Below are 15,072 nucleotides of genomic sequence, written 5' to 3'. Positions count from 1 at the left end.
AATGGCCTAGAGAAAAAATATTGTTCATGTTAATTGTGGCACATAGAGGGATGTGTGTGGCAGGCAGTAAATAACTGGTGAGGTTTAAGTTTCATTGTGCAGTCATAAGTACTTGATTTGGAAAAAGTATCTCACTTTTGTCTGACTCAGGAAATAATTCCTCCTTCATTGTTAGTGGTTTCTCAGAGATAGATTCTTGGAATGTATCGCAGTTCAAACTTGGCTTAGGCTACTGAAGGATTTGCATTTTTTGAGTAACCTGTGTGGTAACAAAAACAATACTGATCTGACACAAAAGCTAAGCTAAAAGACTGTATTAAAAGCATTTAGAATATTGCATTCACCGTCATTACTTACAGGCAGGTATCATTCTCATATCTCTTGACTTCATCCATTGTTTTCACATTTTTCCTGTGAAGTAATGTATCAATCAAATCAAAATGTATTTGTATAGCCCTTTTTACACACAAGCATGTCACAGAGAGGGCTTCACATACGCCCATAGAACTGCCCCTCAACCAACCTAAACCCTCAAGGTATCACCCTTAATGTATCAATCCTAGTTGTTCGAATGTGTCCATGTGCCACGGGTCTGGAGAGTAGAGAAGTGAAGCTATATCATTAGGCTAGCTCTACTACAACGCCAATGAATGTTAACCCCAAAACATTTGACTTAATCTGTATAGAGCTATAGCCTGGCCACCCTAACCACAGCTCAGGGTCAGTACGTCTAGTATAGTATAAGCTAACCAAACAGGTACAAGAAGGGAACTAACGTTGCTGGCCCTAATAGAAGAAGTCTACTTGACTCTACCGTTTTTAATGGTGAGGCCTACTGTAGAGCTAAGTGACGGACGTTACTAACGTTGCAAGCGTTACAGTCAGCCTACTACACCGTACACTTGCAAGCGATATCGTTTTCTGTGGGCTTGTCGGTAGCCTACTGTAGTTCTGAGTGTGCTACAGTGTTAGTCATTGATACCTGCATTATAACCAGAGTATGAACATTTCATAAGCCAACTTCCAATCGCTTATATTCGCCCAGAAGCCTACGACCGAGTGCTCGCATAGCCTATCGTTAATCACTAGGACTACTACTTTGTGTAGCTAGTTGCTGAGCAACAACCTGTCAAGGCTGTGTCTGAAACCTATATCCGACAAGTGCACTATTTAGATTATAAAATAATATAATCAGAGCAATGGCAAAGATAAACTCGCAACGTGTAGAAATATTATGATACACATTTGTAACAACCACACATTATCATATTGTTGTTCGGCTATTTGTGCGTTTCTGCCCAACATGCAAACCTTCCTATTTCGATAGTCAAATAGGCCATTGCAAATCCTAGGACATTTGCATGGACTGTAGGTGCATATTGACGTCAGAAACAGGAGAAGCACAATTTGGATGTCCACTGTGAACTGTACGTTTTACATGTAATATACAAACCTTCTAGCACATCAACAACAGGTTTTCTTGTATATGGACGCACATCGCTTTCCTGACTGACTCACTATTTTCTTAAATCTTTCACTTGATGGAAGTCAAGGAAGAAAGGTAAGTAGGATACATATTTGAACAGTGCTATATATCCAAATTCTCTGCATGTTAAATTTGACATTTTGTTGTATTATCTCTACTCCTGGGCCTACATTTGTCATCAAACACTTTCATCAGACACTTAAAGTTTTGGTTAATGGTTGTGTCTAATAATAATAATATAACAATATAATTCCCTTTGGGATAGGGAATTATATTGTTATATTATATTATTATACACTGATCAAAACCTTAGATTTATAAATTGCACTGTGACTATTCGGTGGTTTTAATTATTGAACAAGGTAACCAAACGCCATCTTTCATGGTCTGTGTCCCATATGCAGGTTCAAAATGAAGGCTCTTATATTATTATATTTAATGGGGTTAGGCTACAAGGTCAGTCAACATTTCAAACTATCACAGATATAAATGTATGTGTGTATGCAGTAGCCTATGCGTTTGTATGTATGTATTTATGTATTCTATTTATTTATGTATGCATTTATTTATTCATTTAGGTATCTGTATGTGGTGGTAAGTACCATTTGATTCTGCCAATAAGGAACAATAGTAATGCAGTAGTTGCTGTTACATTCACAACGTCATGAGCACGAGCTGTTATCGTTTACCTTGCGTTTCTTGAAATTCCAACACAGCTTGATGTAATGTATTTGCATTGTGGTTTGCATGTTACAGAGAACTCAACAAAAGTCCTCTATGCTGTTCTAACTGTGGAGTCCAGCGCAATCAACAATTTTACATCAGTTTTAAGATCATTTTTAATGAGCAGTCCCGTTGTTGTTAAAGACGTTGGTGTTACAACAAGTAAATGTTTATGATTTACTATAATATTATTGTTTTAACTGAACTAATAAACTGCATGATAAATGTGTTATGCATACACAATTGGCAGAGAATATTTTACTTTTTTCTTTTTTTCAATATAACTCAAGCTCACTGATTATTTTATGCACATTTCATCATCAGAATGTTCTGCTTTAAACAACAAAACAGAATGTCAATGCATGGAGCACTACAAATGGAATGATGAAGTGTGCACGTCTTTCCCAGAGTGCTGCCCAAATGAAAAATGCACAATGCAATCTGTGCCGAGTTCACAATTGTGTCACCCTACAGCAAGAGGTGGTGTGAAATAAAGTTGTTTTCATGGTTTCAGTGCGCCTAAGCGTGTGAAATACTCATTCTAACCTGTCATCTTCTTGTCCATGTAGTTGAAATATTTGGATCTTTCCTCATGGCAAATCGAGGGTATAATAAAGACCTAGATGATTCGGAAACTCCATTGTATAAAGATACAAGGCAAAACATCCTGAACGATGTATGTATGTATGCATGGAAGCACTCGTTAAAGTGACCAAATCCTATATTCAGTAGGCTTCCATATGAACGGGCTGAATGTTTGGCAACTTTATCAAATGTTTAATGTATAAATACTTTTTCCTCTTTAGATGTTACCAGTGTATAGCACATTTCCCAAGTTTGTCAGTCTTACAATCACTGGTTTCAAGTAAGTATGCACTCCTACATTTTGTCTTTACTTTTTTGTGTACTGTAAAGAAAGATCACTGAATCTATAATATCTCTTTCCATTGAATTGTAGGCCTGGATCGTTAATAGTCTATTTTCAATTGATATTGAACAGCAATATCTCCTCTCTTAACCTAGCCAACAAAACATCCCAATTGCAGTGCTTGTTGGATGGAGAAGCACAGGTGGAAACAAAAGGTATGCTAATAAAAAGTTGTGTATTTACTTATGTAAAGTGCATGCTAAATACAGTGGTGATATCGCTACCGGCTCACTATTATAGGTAGCCTACTCTCACCTGCATCTTCTTGGAGCTAGCGGCATAGCAATCATTTTCTCCACCATGAACTCCATTGACGGAAAATAAGCCGCATTTTCTATAAACCGCACCCCACCAGAGTGGGAGCTTTGTGTTTGTAAATCTGAGTATAAACCGCACAGGGATATTTGCCGCACTTGATACGGGAACAATGATACCAAGCAATCCACGAGTATACGCAGTACAGCATGCCGTTGTGTAACACACTTCGAAAACGAATGTAAGTAAGTGTGTAATGTATGTTTTCTATTGCCCGGGAATTAACTAATATTTATCCAACCTTGAGACGCGCGAGTTCTAAATATTTCCGACGGTCCCTAAAGCTAAGTTATTTTTCCGAAACGGTAGCTAGCTAGCTTTATTTAGCTTTCGGGCTAAGTTAGCTAGCATAATACTCGTAGCAATGCTAGGCCTACTACCATGCTAGCAGACATCCCAACCAGAGCAATAGAAAAATAATCTTTTTCTATGGCTCTGATCCCAACCTGCAAAAACTAATTTCAGGGAGGTGGCTTCACCGGCTTTGCATATTCATAGTTTTCACGTGACGTCACGTTCCAAGGGGCACGCCACCTTGGAGGGCAAAAAGGACTTTCCGCTGCCCGCCACCCATTATACATTACATTTTACATTTATGCATTTAGCAGACGCTTTTATCCAAAGCGACTTCCAAGAGAGAGCTTTACAAAAGTGCATAGGTCACTGATCATAACAACGAGATTGCCCCAAACATTGCGAGCAGCCAAAACATGAAGCATACATTGTGAAAACCAAATAAGTGCCAAAGGGAAGAACCATAAGAGTATGCAGTTAAACAAGTTACAATTAAATAACATGAAACTCAAAAAGTGCAAGTGTACCTGTAGAAAAACAATCAACAGTAAAAAATATTTCAGTGAGTACAAGAATTTAAATCCGTTACAACTAACCAACAAGAGCAACAAGTCTCTCAATAAGAGTGATCCTGGAGGAAACTGACATCAGGTCCAGCCAAGCATTCCTAAGTGCCGTTGTACTCCCAGAACAAGTACGTCTTGAGCCTTTTCTTGAAGGTGGGGAGACAGTCAGTGTCCCTGATGGAGGTGGGGAGGTGATTCCACCATTGGGGGGCCAGACAGGAGAAGAGCTTGTGTTGGGACCGGGCGCTCTTGAGCGGCGGGACCACCAGACGGTTGTCAGAAGAAGACCGTAGGTGGGGGTGTAAGGCTGGAGGAGAGACTTGATGTAGTTGGGTGCAGTCCCGCTCAGAAGGTCAGTACCAGAGTCTTGAATCTGATACGGGCCGTGATGGGAAGCCAGTGGAGGGAGATGAGGAGCGGGGTAACATGGGAGCGTCTGGGTAGATTGAAGACCAGACGGGCCGCCACGTTCAGAATCCTCTGGAGAGGGCGGGTTGCGCATGCTGGGAGACCGGCGAGCAGCGAGTTGCAGTCGTCCAACTTTCAGAGTACAAGTGCTTGGACTAGCAGCTGGGTGGAATGCTCAGACAGGTATCTCCTGATATTCCGGATGTTGTAGAGGGTGAATATACACGACCAGGAGACCGCAGCAATGTGGGCTGTGAGGGAGAGCTCGTCATCCCCGAGGTTCCTGGCAGAGGATGAAGGGGTCACCGTCGCAGATCCCAGGGTGATTGAGAGATCGTGGGAGATGGAGGGCTTGGTCGGGATGATGAGAAGTTCTGTATTGGTGAGGTTCAGCTGGAGGTGGTGCTTGGTCATCCAGTCGGAGATGTCTGCGAGGCAGGCCTCGATCCTAGCTGAGATCCCCGGATCAGTCTGGGGGAACAACAGGTACAGCTGCGTGTCGTCAGCGTAGCAGTGGTAGGAGAAGCCATGGGCGGTGATGATCGGTCCAAGCGAGGTGGTGTACAGAGAGAACAGGAGGGGTCCAAGGACGGAGCCCTGTGGGACACCAGTGGAGAGCTGGGTCCTGACACTTTGCCTCCCCAGGAGACCTGGTAGGATCTTCCCGACAGGTAGGATGAGATCCACTGAAGTGCAGTGCCAGTGATGCCCATTTCAGAAAGTCTGGCGAGCAGGATCTGATGGTTAACTGTATCAAACGCTGCAGAAAGGTCCAGCAGAATGATGACGGGTGACCTCGAAGCCGCTCTGGCAGACTAGAGGTCAGTGGTGACTGACAGGAGGGCAGTTTCTGTGGAGTGGCCAGTCTTGAAGCCCGATTGGTTGGGGTCAAGTAGGTTGTTCTGAGAGAGAAAGTTTGACAGTTGGTTATACAATTGTTTTAGAAAAGAAAGGTAGCAGTGATACTGGTCTGTAGTTCTGGAGGACGGCTGGGTTAAGGCAGGGCTCCAGACTGCGACCAAATGGTCGCATTTTGCGACCAGTTTTTGAGACAGTGCGAGCATTTTTTACAAGTACTCGCGCATGTGCAACCAACACATTTTGAATTTATTGGGTGTGCACAACGTCAGCACACGTTAGCAACGACGCATAGATACCACGTTCTAGTAAGACAGCGATATCAGCGAGCCCTCAGCATTAGTACCGTAGCTAAAAGTCTTGGAATGTTTAGGCTATTTTTCGCTAGGTTCCTACGAACATGTCTTTATCTACATTTACATGTATTCATTTAGCAGACGCTTTTATCCAAAGCGACTTCCAAGAGAGAGCTTTACAAAGGGCATAGGTCACTGATCATAACAACGAGATAGCCACAAAACATTGCGAGTAGCCAAAACATGAAGCACACATTGTGAACAACCAAAATAAGTGCCAAAGGGAAGAACCATAAGAGCATGTAGTTAAACAAGTTACAATTAAACAACATGAACTGCTATAAGTGCAAGTGTACCTGTGGGAAAAAAGCAAGCAACAATAATAAAACAATATTGTTTTATTATTGTTGCTTTATTATTGTTGCTTGCTTTTTTTTCCATATCACAGCGAGTACAAAAATTTAAGTCAGTTACCACTAACCACAAGAGCAACAAGTCTCTAAGCAAGAGTCATTGTGATCCTTGAGGAAACTAACATCGGGTCAAGCGAACCATTCCTAAGTACCGTTGTACTCCCGGAACAAGTGCGTCTTGACCTTTTCTTGAAGGTGGAGAGACAGTCAGTGTCTCATCTGTGTGTCTCATCAGTGTCTCATCAGTGTCTTATCTGCCAGACAAGTGGGTTCCCCTTCGTTCTTTTGGTGAGCTGTCTCACGAGCCCTTCTTACCCGGCGTCATGGAGCCAAGCAGCTAAATACTTATTTAGCACTAGCGTTGTTAGCTACTGTATCACTGCATGTGTTTGCCCTGTTGCTCAGCAAGTGTGGTGTAGAACAGGGGCGATTCTAGGATCAGACCCTCAGGGGTGCTCAGCCCCCAATGAGTATGTGACATGAATACAGTGCCTTGCAAAAGTCCTAAACCCCCTTGCTAATAAATCCCTAATTTCACTGGATAACAATTAATTCATTTTTGTATTATTATGCAAAATATTGAATGAATGAAAAAACTAAGGACTACCAGCATCAAATGATAATAGACAATAATAATTGTTATTTTTTTATCATTATTATTTTTAGGGGTGCTGAGATGAAATTCAGGGGTGCTTGAGCACCCCTAAAAAGGGTATAAAATCGCCCCTTCTAGGAAGACTGATTGATAAGTGCATCATACATTTAAGGCATAGCTAAGACTTGCATACAGTACGCAATGTCACATTAGATAATGTATTTAAGTGGGGGAGGGGGGGATGTAGTTCAGTAATGGCGGTGGAGAAAGATGCGAGCGAAGCTATTCGGTCCGTTGTGGCAACGCTGCCTAATATCCAATAGTTAAAGCCGGAGCAAGAACAATCTTTGGTAAGTTTTGTTGGTGGCCATTATATTGTAGCCCTCCTCCCCACTGGGTTTGGGAAAAGTTTGATTTTCGAGCTACGGCAGCTAGCTCCGTTACAGTAGTGGTGAAGGAGTTGGCTAAGGCGAACGCTAGCGATTGGTTATGGCAGATCAGAGTGGCTCTGGGCAGATCCAATAGCTTTAAACTTCAACAGAGTACCCGCCTTCAAGGAAGTTAACGCTGGTCAATGGAGAGATCCCAGACTAGGGGTGTGTCTATTACCGAACAATTTACGAAGTACACTGCAATACATCTGTAGTGCACTCCGTCGCTGATTAGTGCTGTCTCAAATGGAACACTTACGTTAACCACTTGGCAGAAGTGACGGACGCAAATCTGCTCGCGGCACCCGCGAATCTAAGGCGGAAGTGACGGACTCAAATCTGCTCACGAGTCATTTCGGCCGCCATTATTATAGAAATGAAATGAAAAGCTGCCGAAAGGGCTCCTCCTGCCACATGACATATTTGTGTGTGGAACCAATTGCGGACCAATCACAGCCAAGGGGTATCCGTAAAATGACGGGCTAGCGGACGGATAGTCAGGAAAATCAGGAGGTGCACGTAGAGCTCTCCGAGGGACTCGGAGAGGCCGTTCCTCATCGGAGAGGGCGTTCCCTGTGTCCGTCTCCGTGAAAACGGAGTAGTATAATTTGGCGTTAATTCTTAATTTATTGTATTGATTACAACACCCCTAATTCTCGTTTTACCGCCTCCCTTCTACCTTGTGTGACAGCTGGATTTTCGATCCACTCAAAAATCGACTAGCTCGTGACATTTAGTGAGGGCTAGTGGAACCAGCGTCCTGGCTCTACCCCCACGGTACCCTTAGTGTCAGGTATGAGGCTTGTGTGGCCTATCTCCTTTGGGGATATGAGTTGTTTCTTGAGGTCTGCCATCTCCCAATCAATCAGGATTCCTTTGCTCTTTATCTGCACCACTGCGCTCTCCCCTGGCTTGAGAAAATATAAACAGAGGGCCATTAGTGACTGGTCTTGGCTTCTGCGCAGCATGTTCCAGGTCTTACATCCTGACCTGCTTCCCTAGGTTACAGGGGTGGCGCCAGATAATTTTTTATGCAGGTGCTGAGGGGGTGCTAGATCATTGACAGGGGGAGCTGCGCAATTATATATATAGGCTATATATTATATATAAATACTATCAGGGCCGGAGTGGGACCCATTTTCAGCCCGGGAATGTAATGGTCAAAACCAGCCCATCCCCACCAGGGGCCGAGCCATACGTTGAACATTCGGTTTTAACCCGAACCTAGGACCTACAGGTTTTGATGTGAGGTGAAATCGGAACTTCACATTAATGCGAACGCGCATAGCGCGCAAGCGAGATTTTTTGCATTAATTTCAGTGCAAAATGGTTTCTTGAGATTTATGTAATATAAACGTTACGTTGGACTCATATTGTCAGAGCTATATTTTCAGGAAATTACAACCCAAATTTTTACCTGAAAGATTCTGTGCTTTTGAGAAAACATATTTTTCCCACCCTTGCAGGAACATAGTTTTATGAAGTGACAGATCTTTCATTTTTTACCTGGCTTTTTCAGTTCCTCCTGGCATCTTTTCCCCATCCATTTTATTCTTTTCGCATCAGCTTAATCTGGCTAATTCCCTCCACAACAATAAGAAAGACAGCATGCGCGACAACTGAAAATGGCACTTTTTAATGCACGGTCTGATCATGCGCTTATTTAGATTAAAACCTAGTGTAGCCTATTAGCTTACTTATCAGTCACACAGTAACTTAAAAAACTCGTTTAATTCGGTGTGTGAAAAAACAAAGAGAAAGCAGGCGATCTGCTGGCCCAATTTATGAGCGGGCAGAGCGGCCCACCGGGAATTCTCCCCTTTTCTCCCGATGGCCACTCCGGGCCTGAATACTATTAATAAATGAGCAATATTTTTGGGGGTGCTATCGGGGTGCTTTGGTCTTTCTTGGGGGTGCTGAAGCACCTGCTAGCCCCTCCCTAGCGCCGCCCATGCTAGGTTATGTTTTGTTTTATCTCCTGTCTTTTATACTCATGTCTTTTTTCTACTAAGATAAAGCAACCAGTGACAATCTCAAGCCTTTGTCCATTCCATGGACAAAATATACTGAGTTTGAAATCTGGTCTTTATGATCTATGAAACACGAATAAACATGAAAGAAGATCATATTAATATGCCCTTTTCCATCCTGTTTCAAGATGCATAACAGTATTAATATTGTCTTTCACAGGAATGGTAGAAATGACTGCACCAACTGGCCCGGTGAATTTTAAATCAAAACAGTCCCTGTTCTGCTCAACTAAAGAAGACATGATTCTATATAATTGGCAATTGAAAAACATTGTACATACTGAAAGGATTTTTAATGTAACTAATGGTTTTGAGTCTACCATAGATAATTCTTCTCAGAAGACCACACTTAATCTTACACTGGTATCAGGGGTGTGGTCAGGTATGTGTCAAATGTTTTGAGTTCAATGATGATGACTTATCATGACACATTTACTGTTTTAAGTCATTCATTCCTGAAGCCTGTTTTACTCACCATCACAGTACTTCCTCCACTTTTGATCTTCCACAGGGCTTTTTTCATGCCTCTTCCGTACAAGTTCATTAAACTTGACTATAATACATAAAGCCAGTGCTGTACTGGATGTAGCCCTCCTGCCACAGGTTATGATAAGTAGCAATCCCCAATTCCCACAATGTACTGATGGATCAGGCTATAAAGACATACAGGTTTTGTGTGAAATAAAAAATTCCACTGAAACCTATAACATTTCTTGGAAATGTGATCTAAAGTATTCCGATCCTGGCAAACCAAGTGCATGTGAGTTTTCTTACAGTAGTCATTTAATTCAATACAATCTCCTAACAGGACATGTAAAACAATTTGCTAACATATGTCATCTTCTATTTATGTCCAGCCCCCTATGGTTCAATCATTTATACATTGAATACGAAGGTCGACTGTAGCAACACTAGCCACACACCACGCTGTGAATGCACATTTACTAACAGGCTAAATGAAAGTAAAAAAACTGAAGTCGAGATATATGTCATATACAGTAAGTTCTAATTCTATTACTACATTTGAGAGATTTCCATTAGAAATACCACATGTTGTGGTCACACTCATTGTCGGTTAAGGCTGACTGAAACCTTTTTTTTTTTTCAATGTTCATAACAGTGGACGATCCCTTCTGCAAAGAGGAAAATATATGGCCAGTGGCCAAGTCGGGGCATGTTGCCACGATGAAATGTAAAAATGGTGTAGGGGAAAGAAGCAGGAGTTGTAACAATTCGATTTGGGGGCTCGAATCTTCCACTTGTGTTAATGTGGATCTTCACGATATTCTCTTGGATGCACAAGTAAGTTGTAAACCTTCAGTTACTTATATCAACTTATATCAGTTACCCCTATTGTTTTACAAAGATCTGCTCTGACATCAGTCAATTGAATGAGCTGTAAATTTCCTCTCTGCCATTACAGAATCTACGGCGCGGACTTGGAACAGTAGAGCAAAATACCCCCGACATATTTAATCGTTTAAAGCATTCCACAAATAATACAGAGGCAATCAACTCATTTGCTAATGTTAATGCTTCTGTTATTATTCTACAAACCATGCAAAATTTAACTACTGATAAACTGAACCAGCTTGTTTTAAATGTAAGTTTTTTTAATTATCTTCACAAATTCATGGGGTTTAAGTATAGCTCAGGGATAGAGCATTTGACAGCAAAGAAAGACATTGCATCGTCAAATATTTGGATCAATAAATGATAATACATTATTATTATTACTTTTTTACAAAAGGATCAATAGTACACTGTAACACTAAACAAATGGCCTTATTTTCAGGACTTAATAGAATCTTCCAGCAATCTTTTGGATATATCTCTTAATAAGTCTTGGATTTCAAAGGAAGGAAATAAAAACGACCCAAATCTTGCTTCATTATATTTGGAATCTGTGGAAGGATTGATTACCAAGACGGACATAAAAATGAACTCTGGTCGAATTAGCAAACCAAACATTGAATTGGTTTCCTGTATGCAGAACTGCAATGGTACTGTGTCCTTGTTCAATGTGAATGTATCTTTAGACGGTGGGAAGGGTCAAACTAAAACTGTGGTGTTTAAATTTCTGAACGAGGTTTTACTACCCCAAAAAAACGATTCAAGCCCAAATTCCCTTGTGGTATCTGCAATTGTTCAAGACAACGTTAAAACAATCTCAATAGACTTTGACTTGCGAGATGACAGACAGCCTAATGTTAAAATGTATTGTGTGTTTTGGGATTTTAAGGCAGACACATGGTCCACTGAGAACTGCACATGGGGAGGTTCTGACAATGAGCGACACTGTGAATGCACCCATCTATCATCCTTTACCATTCTTATGGCAAAGAAACCAATAACTTTGGATTATATGGATGAGATAACCTATGTGAGCTTGGGGGTGTCAATCGCTTCTCTGGTTTTATGCCTGGGAATAGAAATTCTGGTATGGCACTCAGTTGTGAAATCAAGCATTGCCTTTTTTCGTCACACGACCCATGTTAACATATGTTTGTGCTTGCTTATAGCACATATCACCTTTTTAGCTTCAGCTTTCCCAGACAATATAAGTGACAGTTGGTGTCAAATTTGTGTGGTGCTTAAACATTTCTATTACTTGGCCATGTTTTTCTGGATGTTATGCCTGAGTATTATTCTTCTTCATCAGATTACATTTACGTTCCACAAACTTAGCAAGAACGTTTTCCTGGGATCATCTTTTTTTTTGGGCTATTTTTGTCCCCTGGTGATCGTTGCATTTACAATGATCAGCTATAACAATGGACAGGAAAACATCTACTATAGTTCTAAGACATGTTGGTTATTATATAAAGGACTTTTTAAAGGGTCAATGTATGCATTTGTTCTACCCGTTGGAACGATTGTGATCATCAATGTGTTCTGCATGTTGGTGGTTGTCATGAAACTCTTAAATCCCGCAATGGCTGAACACAGCAACAGGGATGAAAAACAGGTTTCCAAAGGTATCCTGAAGGCAGTTATTCTTTTAACCCCAATCTTGGGAACAACCTGGTTTTTGGGATTTTTTGTTTTAACAATTGACCTCACTAAAGGACCCCTCGCCTACTTTGTCAATTATGCCTTCACTTTGCTCAACGGATTCCAGGTAATAACTCATACAGTGTTACAACTTGAATATTCTTTAATGTATATGATGTATGCCCAATGTGCAAATCTTCTTGTTGCATCACTAACACTTTTTGTTGATATTACAGGGATTCTTCATTTTGCTTGCCACATATGCAGCAGATAAAGCGGTACCTTATCCACTCTACATAAAGTATAGACTAATATATAAATGAGACGATTTATTACACTTCCCGTGTAAACACGTCAGTTAAAAGTTTTATACATTTTTCACAGATTCGAGAGGCACTGCTGAAACGTTTGGGGTGGAGTGTAAGTTTATCACGTTAATGTCTTTAATTGATAAGTTCTGTTTTTGTAACACAACAGAATACATGACTGTTAATTGACCGTTTTCTATCATTTATTTTCTTTGTATAGCAGCGTTCACAGTCCACCACAAGTGCAAGCTCTTCCAAACTATCATCAATGAAGAGTCACTGATGTGTTTGCTGGGCTGGCATGTCTAGTTTTTTCTTGAACAATGTTCTATGATATACTGTTTATAACAATATTGGGGGTTTTATGTTTAGCATTATATACTTGTGTGTTTTTGATCTAGATAAAAAGATTGGGGGGGTTTTGTTTAGCATTATATACATGTGTGTTTTTGATCAAAAAATATTGGGATTTTTATGTTTAGCAGTTTAAACATGTGCGTTATTATGACATTTTACATGTCATATTTTCCTAACTTCAAGCATTCTTATTTATTTCTACAGTGTGTTGTATTGTTTTTGTAATTTTCATATCCTGCAATGTACACTAGTTTTTGTGCAAATAATATCATTGTACACTCATTTTGACTGGTAATAGAATGACAATTAAATGTATGTAAGCCTTCCCAGTTTATTTGCCTGGCTTTACACAGTAACATTTTCATGGACTTTAGTTGGTTGAAACTTAGGTCAGATCTACAGTACACTTTTACAGATTTGTCTACACAATAACACATCTCAATCCACTTGCAAATGTGAATACAGATATGGAGATATTATTTTACAAATCTGATATCACAGACTGTGAATACACATTTGATGATTTCTGTAGCACACCTTCAAAAATCTCATTAGTTTATGCATTTGCCTTTTATCAAATTTAACAGTGTAACACAATGGAGTCTGAGAAATGTATTCGTAATTCATGCAGAAGTTTTGGGTTAACCCTTTGCGGCCCTTCCTTGGTCCTGCTCCCTTCTGGGATCCTCCCACTCATCATCTGTATCCTCCAGATGCATGCCTTTCAGCACTGACATCTTGCGGTATTGCTCGCATTCTTTCTCTGCGCTGCAACATATTAGAAAAACACAAGACCATTACACTTTCCCAATGAGGAAGGGTGCGGGGAAACACTGAAAGCAGTAGATCTTGTGGAGGCCTACATATTAATGCATACATGTCTTTTTTTCTGAGAACACAACAAAATCACAGTGGAATAACTGAAATGTGGATTACGTGTGTAGGAACCGAACACAATCATTGTTCCCGTAGATTTCCGCTATCCTTTTTGGTTTGTCACCAGAGCAATCCTCCTTATCTATGGGGACATGGAGAGAGTGCAGCAGACGCAGCACTCCTAGTCGTCCAGACTCAGCTGCGAAGTGGGCCGGCGTCCAGCCATTGTCAGCTCTCAGACAAGGTCTGGCCCCGTTCTCTATTAGGATCCTCGCTGTTTCTGTCTGTCCTGCAAAGCAAGCACTACATGTGACTGTGTTTTTAGGATACCTTGTCAGGCGGGGGTCAGTGGCGCCCCCCAAGGGGGAGCCGCGGGATATGGCCACGCTGATACAATAGCTGGCATTTTGTCCGGAATGATTTGTTTACTCAATGTTACTCAAAATGTTAACAGTTCGGGTAGTCAATGCACATCAGATAATTAGTAACATTAATTGTAAAATAAGAAACCAAAGTATATCAGTATGCAATTCTCTAACTGTCATATTCACGTTGTTTTCAACAAGCCTGTATACTACAACAGTATAATAGAATTCCTGAAATTCAGTTATGGCTTTTAATTTTGGTGTGCCACCCCAACATTTTCAGTGGCCCCATCTTGCCACCCCTATGAAAAATTCTGAGGGCACCACTGGCAGGGTGAGAGGGGCGGTTTTAAATTGTACATTATTTCAGTTAACTCAAACCTGTTACCTTTGGCTGCTGCCCAATGAAGTGGTGTTTTACCATTCCAGTCAATGTCTCTTTGGTTGGGATCACATAGATTCTTTCTCAGAATGTCCAATACAAGGTCAAAGTCCCCAGAAGCTGCTGCCTGATGCAACTCTGTCATTTCTCTGGTTGCCAAGTAACATACAACACAAGCATGCCTTAGCCTAATGACAGTACCAATAGAAAAGGGTTGCCCTCTTGTGGTCAGACGGATCATGAACGGCCAAATGCCGGCAGGCATGAAGAAGTTCAGTGACTTTTAGGCAACGCCAAAGGACGGAACGATCTCATCTACATTGTGTTTTTAAAACTGAGACTCAGTTGCGCAATAATTTGCATGAGTCTACAGTTCCACACTTCACTATCTTTGTGCGCAACTTCCTCATTTGACCTCTATAACGCTTGCTTGCCGCACTATGGCTA

At 41.0% G+C, this 15,072-nt stretch overlaps 2 protein-coding genes across 7 annotated transcripts; one reads left to right on the top strand and one right to left on the bottom strand.

Moving 5' to 3' along the window:
* The first annotated feature begins 1,415 nt into the window (after positions 1 to 1,415).
* adgrf3a (adhesion G protein-coupled receptor F3a) lies at positions 1,416 to 13,327 on the top strand. 6 transcript variants are annotated; one of them, XM_062470118.1, is made up of 17 exons: positions 1,416 to 1,561; positions 1,891 to 1,942; positions 2,065 to 2,080; positions 2,243 to 2,371; positions 2,534 to 2,689; positions 2,779 to 2,885; positions 3,016 to 3,074; positions 3,168 to 3,292; positions 9,504 to 9,725; positions 9,855 to 10,103; positions 10,201 to 10,341; positions 10,464 to 10,645; positions 10,767 to 10,946; positions 11,139 to 12,464; positions 12,574 to 12,615; positions 12,722 to 12,757; positions 12,869 to 13,327. In XM_062470118.1, exons 1-17 carry the CDS (start codon positions 1,542 to 1,544, stop codon positions 12,926 to 12,928), a joined length of 3,102 nt encoding a protein of 1,033 aa, XP_062326102.1. In that variant the 5' UTR covers positions 1,416 to 1,541; the 3' UTR covers positions 12,929 to 13,327. The 6 variants fall into 6 exon arrangements, with proteins under 6 accessions (XP_062326102.1, XP_062326100.1, XP_062326099.1 ...); XM_062470117.1 differs by having other exon boundaries at positions 1,417 to 1,561; positions 12,866 to 13,327; XM_062470116.1 differs by having other exon boundaries at positions 11,139 to 12,615.
* Positions 13,300 to 14,770, bottom strand: LOC134027016 (ankyrin repeat domain-containing protein 66). The gene is made up of 3 exons (XM_062470121.1): positions 14,632 to 14,770; positions 13,939 to 14,167; positions 13,300 to 13,770 (listed from the first exon to the last, which is right to left on the bottom strand). The coding sequence occupies exons 1-3, from the start codon at positions 14,768 to 14,770 to the stop codon at positions 13,644 to 13,646; spliced, it is 495 nt and encodes a 164-aa protein (XP_062326105.1). The 3' UTR covers positions 13,300 to 13,643.
* Between the last annotated feature and the right edge of the window lie 302 nt (positions 14,771 to 15,072).

The sequence above is a fragment of the Osmerus eperlanus genome, chromosome 9, assembly GCF_963692335.1.
Source record: "Osmerus eperlanus chromosome 9, fOsmEpe2.1, whole genome shotgun sequence".
NCBI classification, from domain to species: Eukaryota; Metazoa; Chordata; class Actinopteri; order Osmeriformes; family Osmeridae; genus Osmerus; species Osmerus eperlanus.
Note: the sequence above shows the minus strand (reverse complement) of the source record. Positions and strands in the feature narration are given on the sequence as shown.

Excerpts from the sequence above, each read along its gene's own strand:
- adgrf3a (XM_062470116.1), top strand. The coding sequence starts at position 1,542 with ATGGAAGTCAAGGAAGAAAG. Across the intron at positions 2,690-2,778 it reads GTGTCACCCTACAGCAAGAG|TTGAAATATTTGGATCTTTC; the intron begins GTGGTGTGAAAT and ends TTGTCCATGTAG. Across the intron at positions 10,342-10,463 it reads CGAGATATATGTCATATACA|TGGACGATCCCTTCTGCAAA; the intron begins GTAAGTTCTAAT and ends TGTTCATAACAG.
- LOC134027016 (XM_062470121.1), bottom strand. The coding sequence starts at position 14,770 with ATGACAGAGTTGCATCAGGCAGCAGCTTCTGGGGACTTTGACCTTGTA. Across the intron at positions 14,168-14,631 it reads TCATTGGGCAGCAGCCAAAG|GACAGACAGAAACAGCGAGG; the intron begins GTAACAGGTTTG and ends CTTGCTTTGCAG. Across the intron at positions 13,771-13,938 it reads TGTGTTCGGTTCCTACACAC|CGCAGAGAAAGAATGCGAGC; the intron begins GTAATCCACATT and ends AATATGTTGCAG.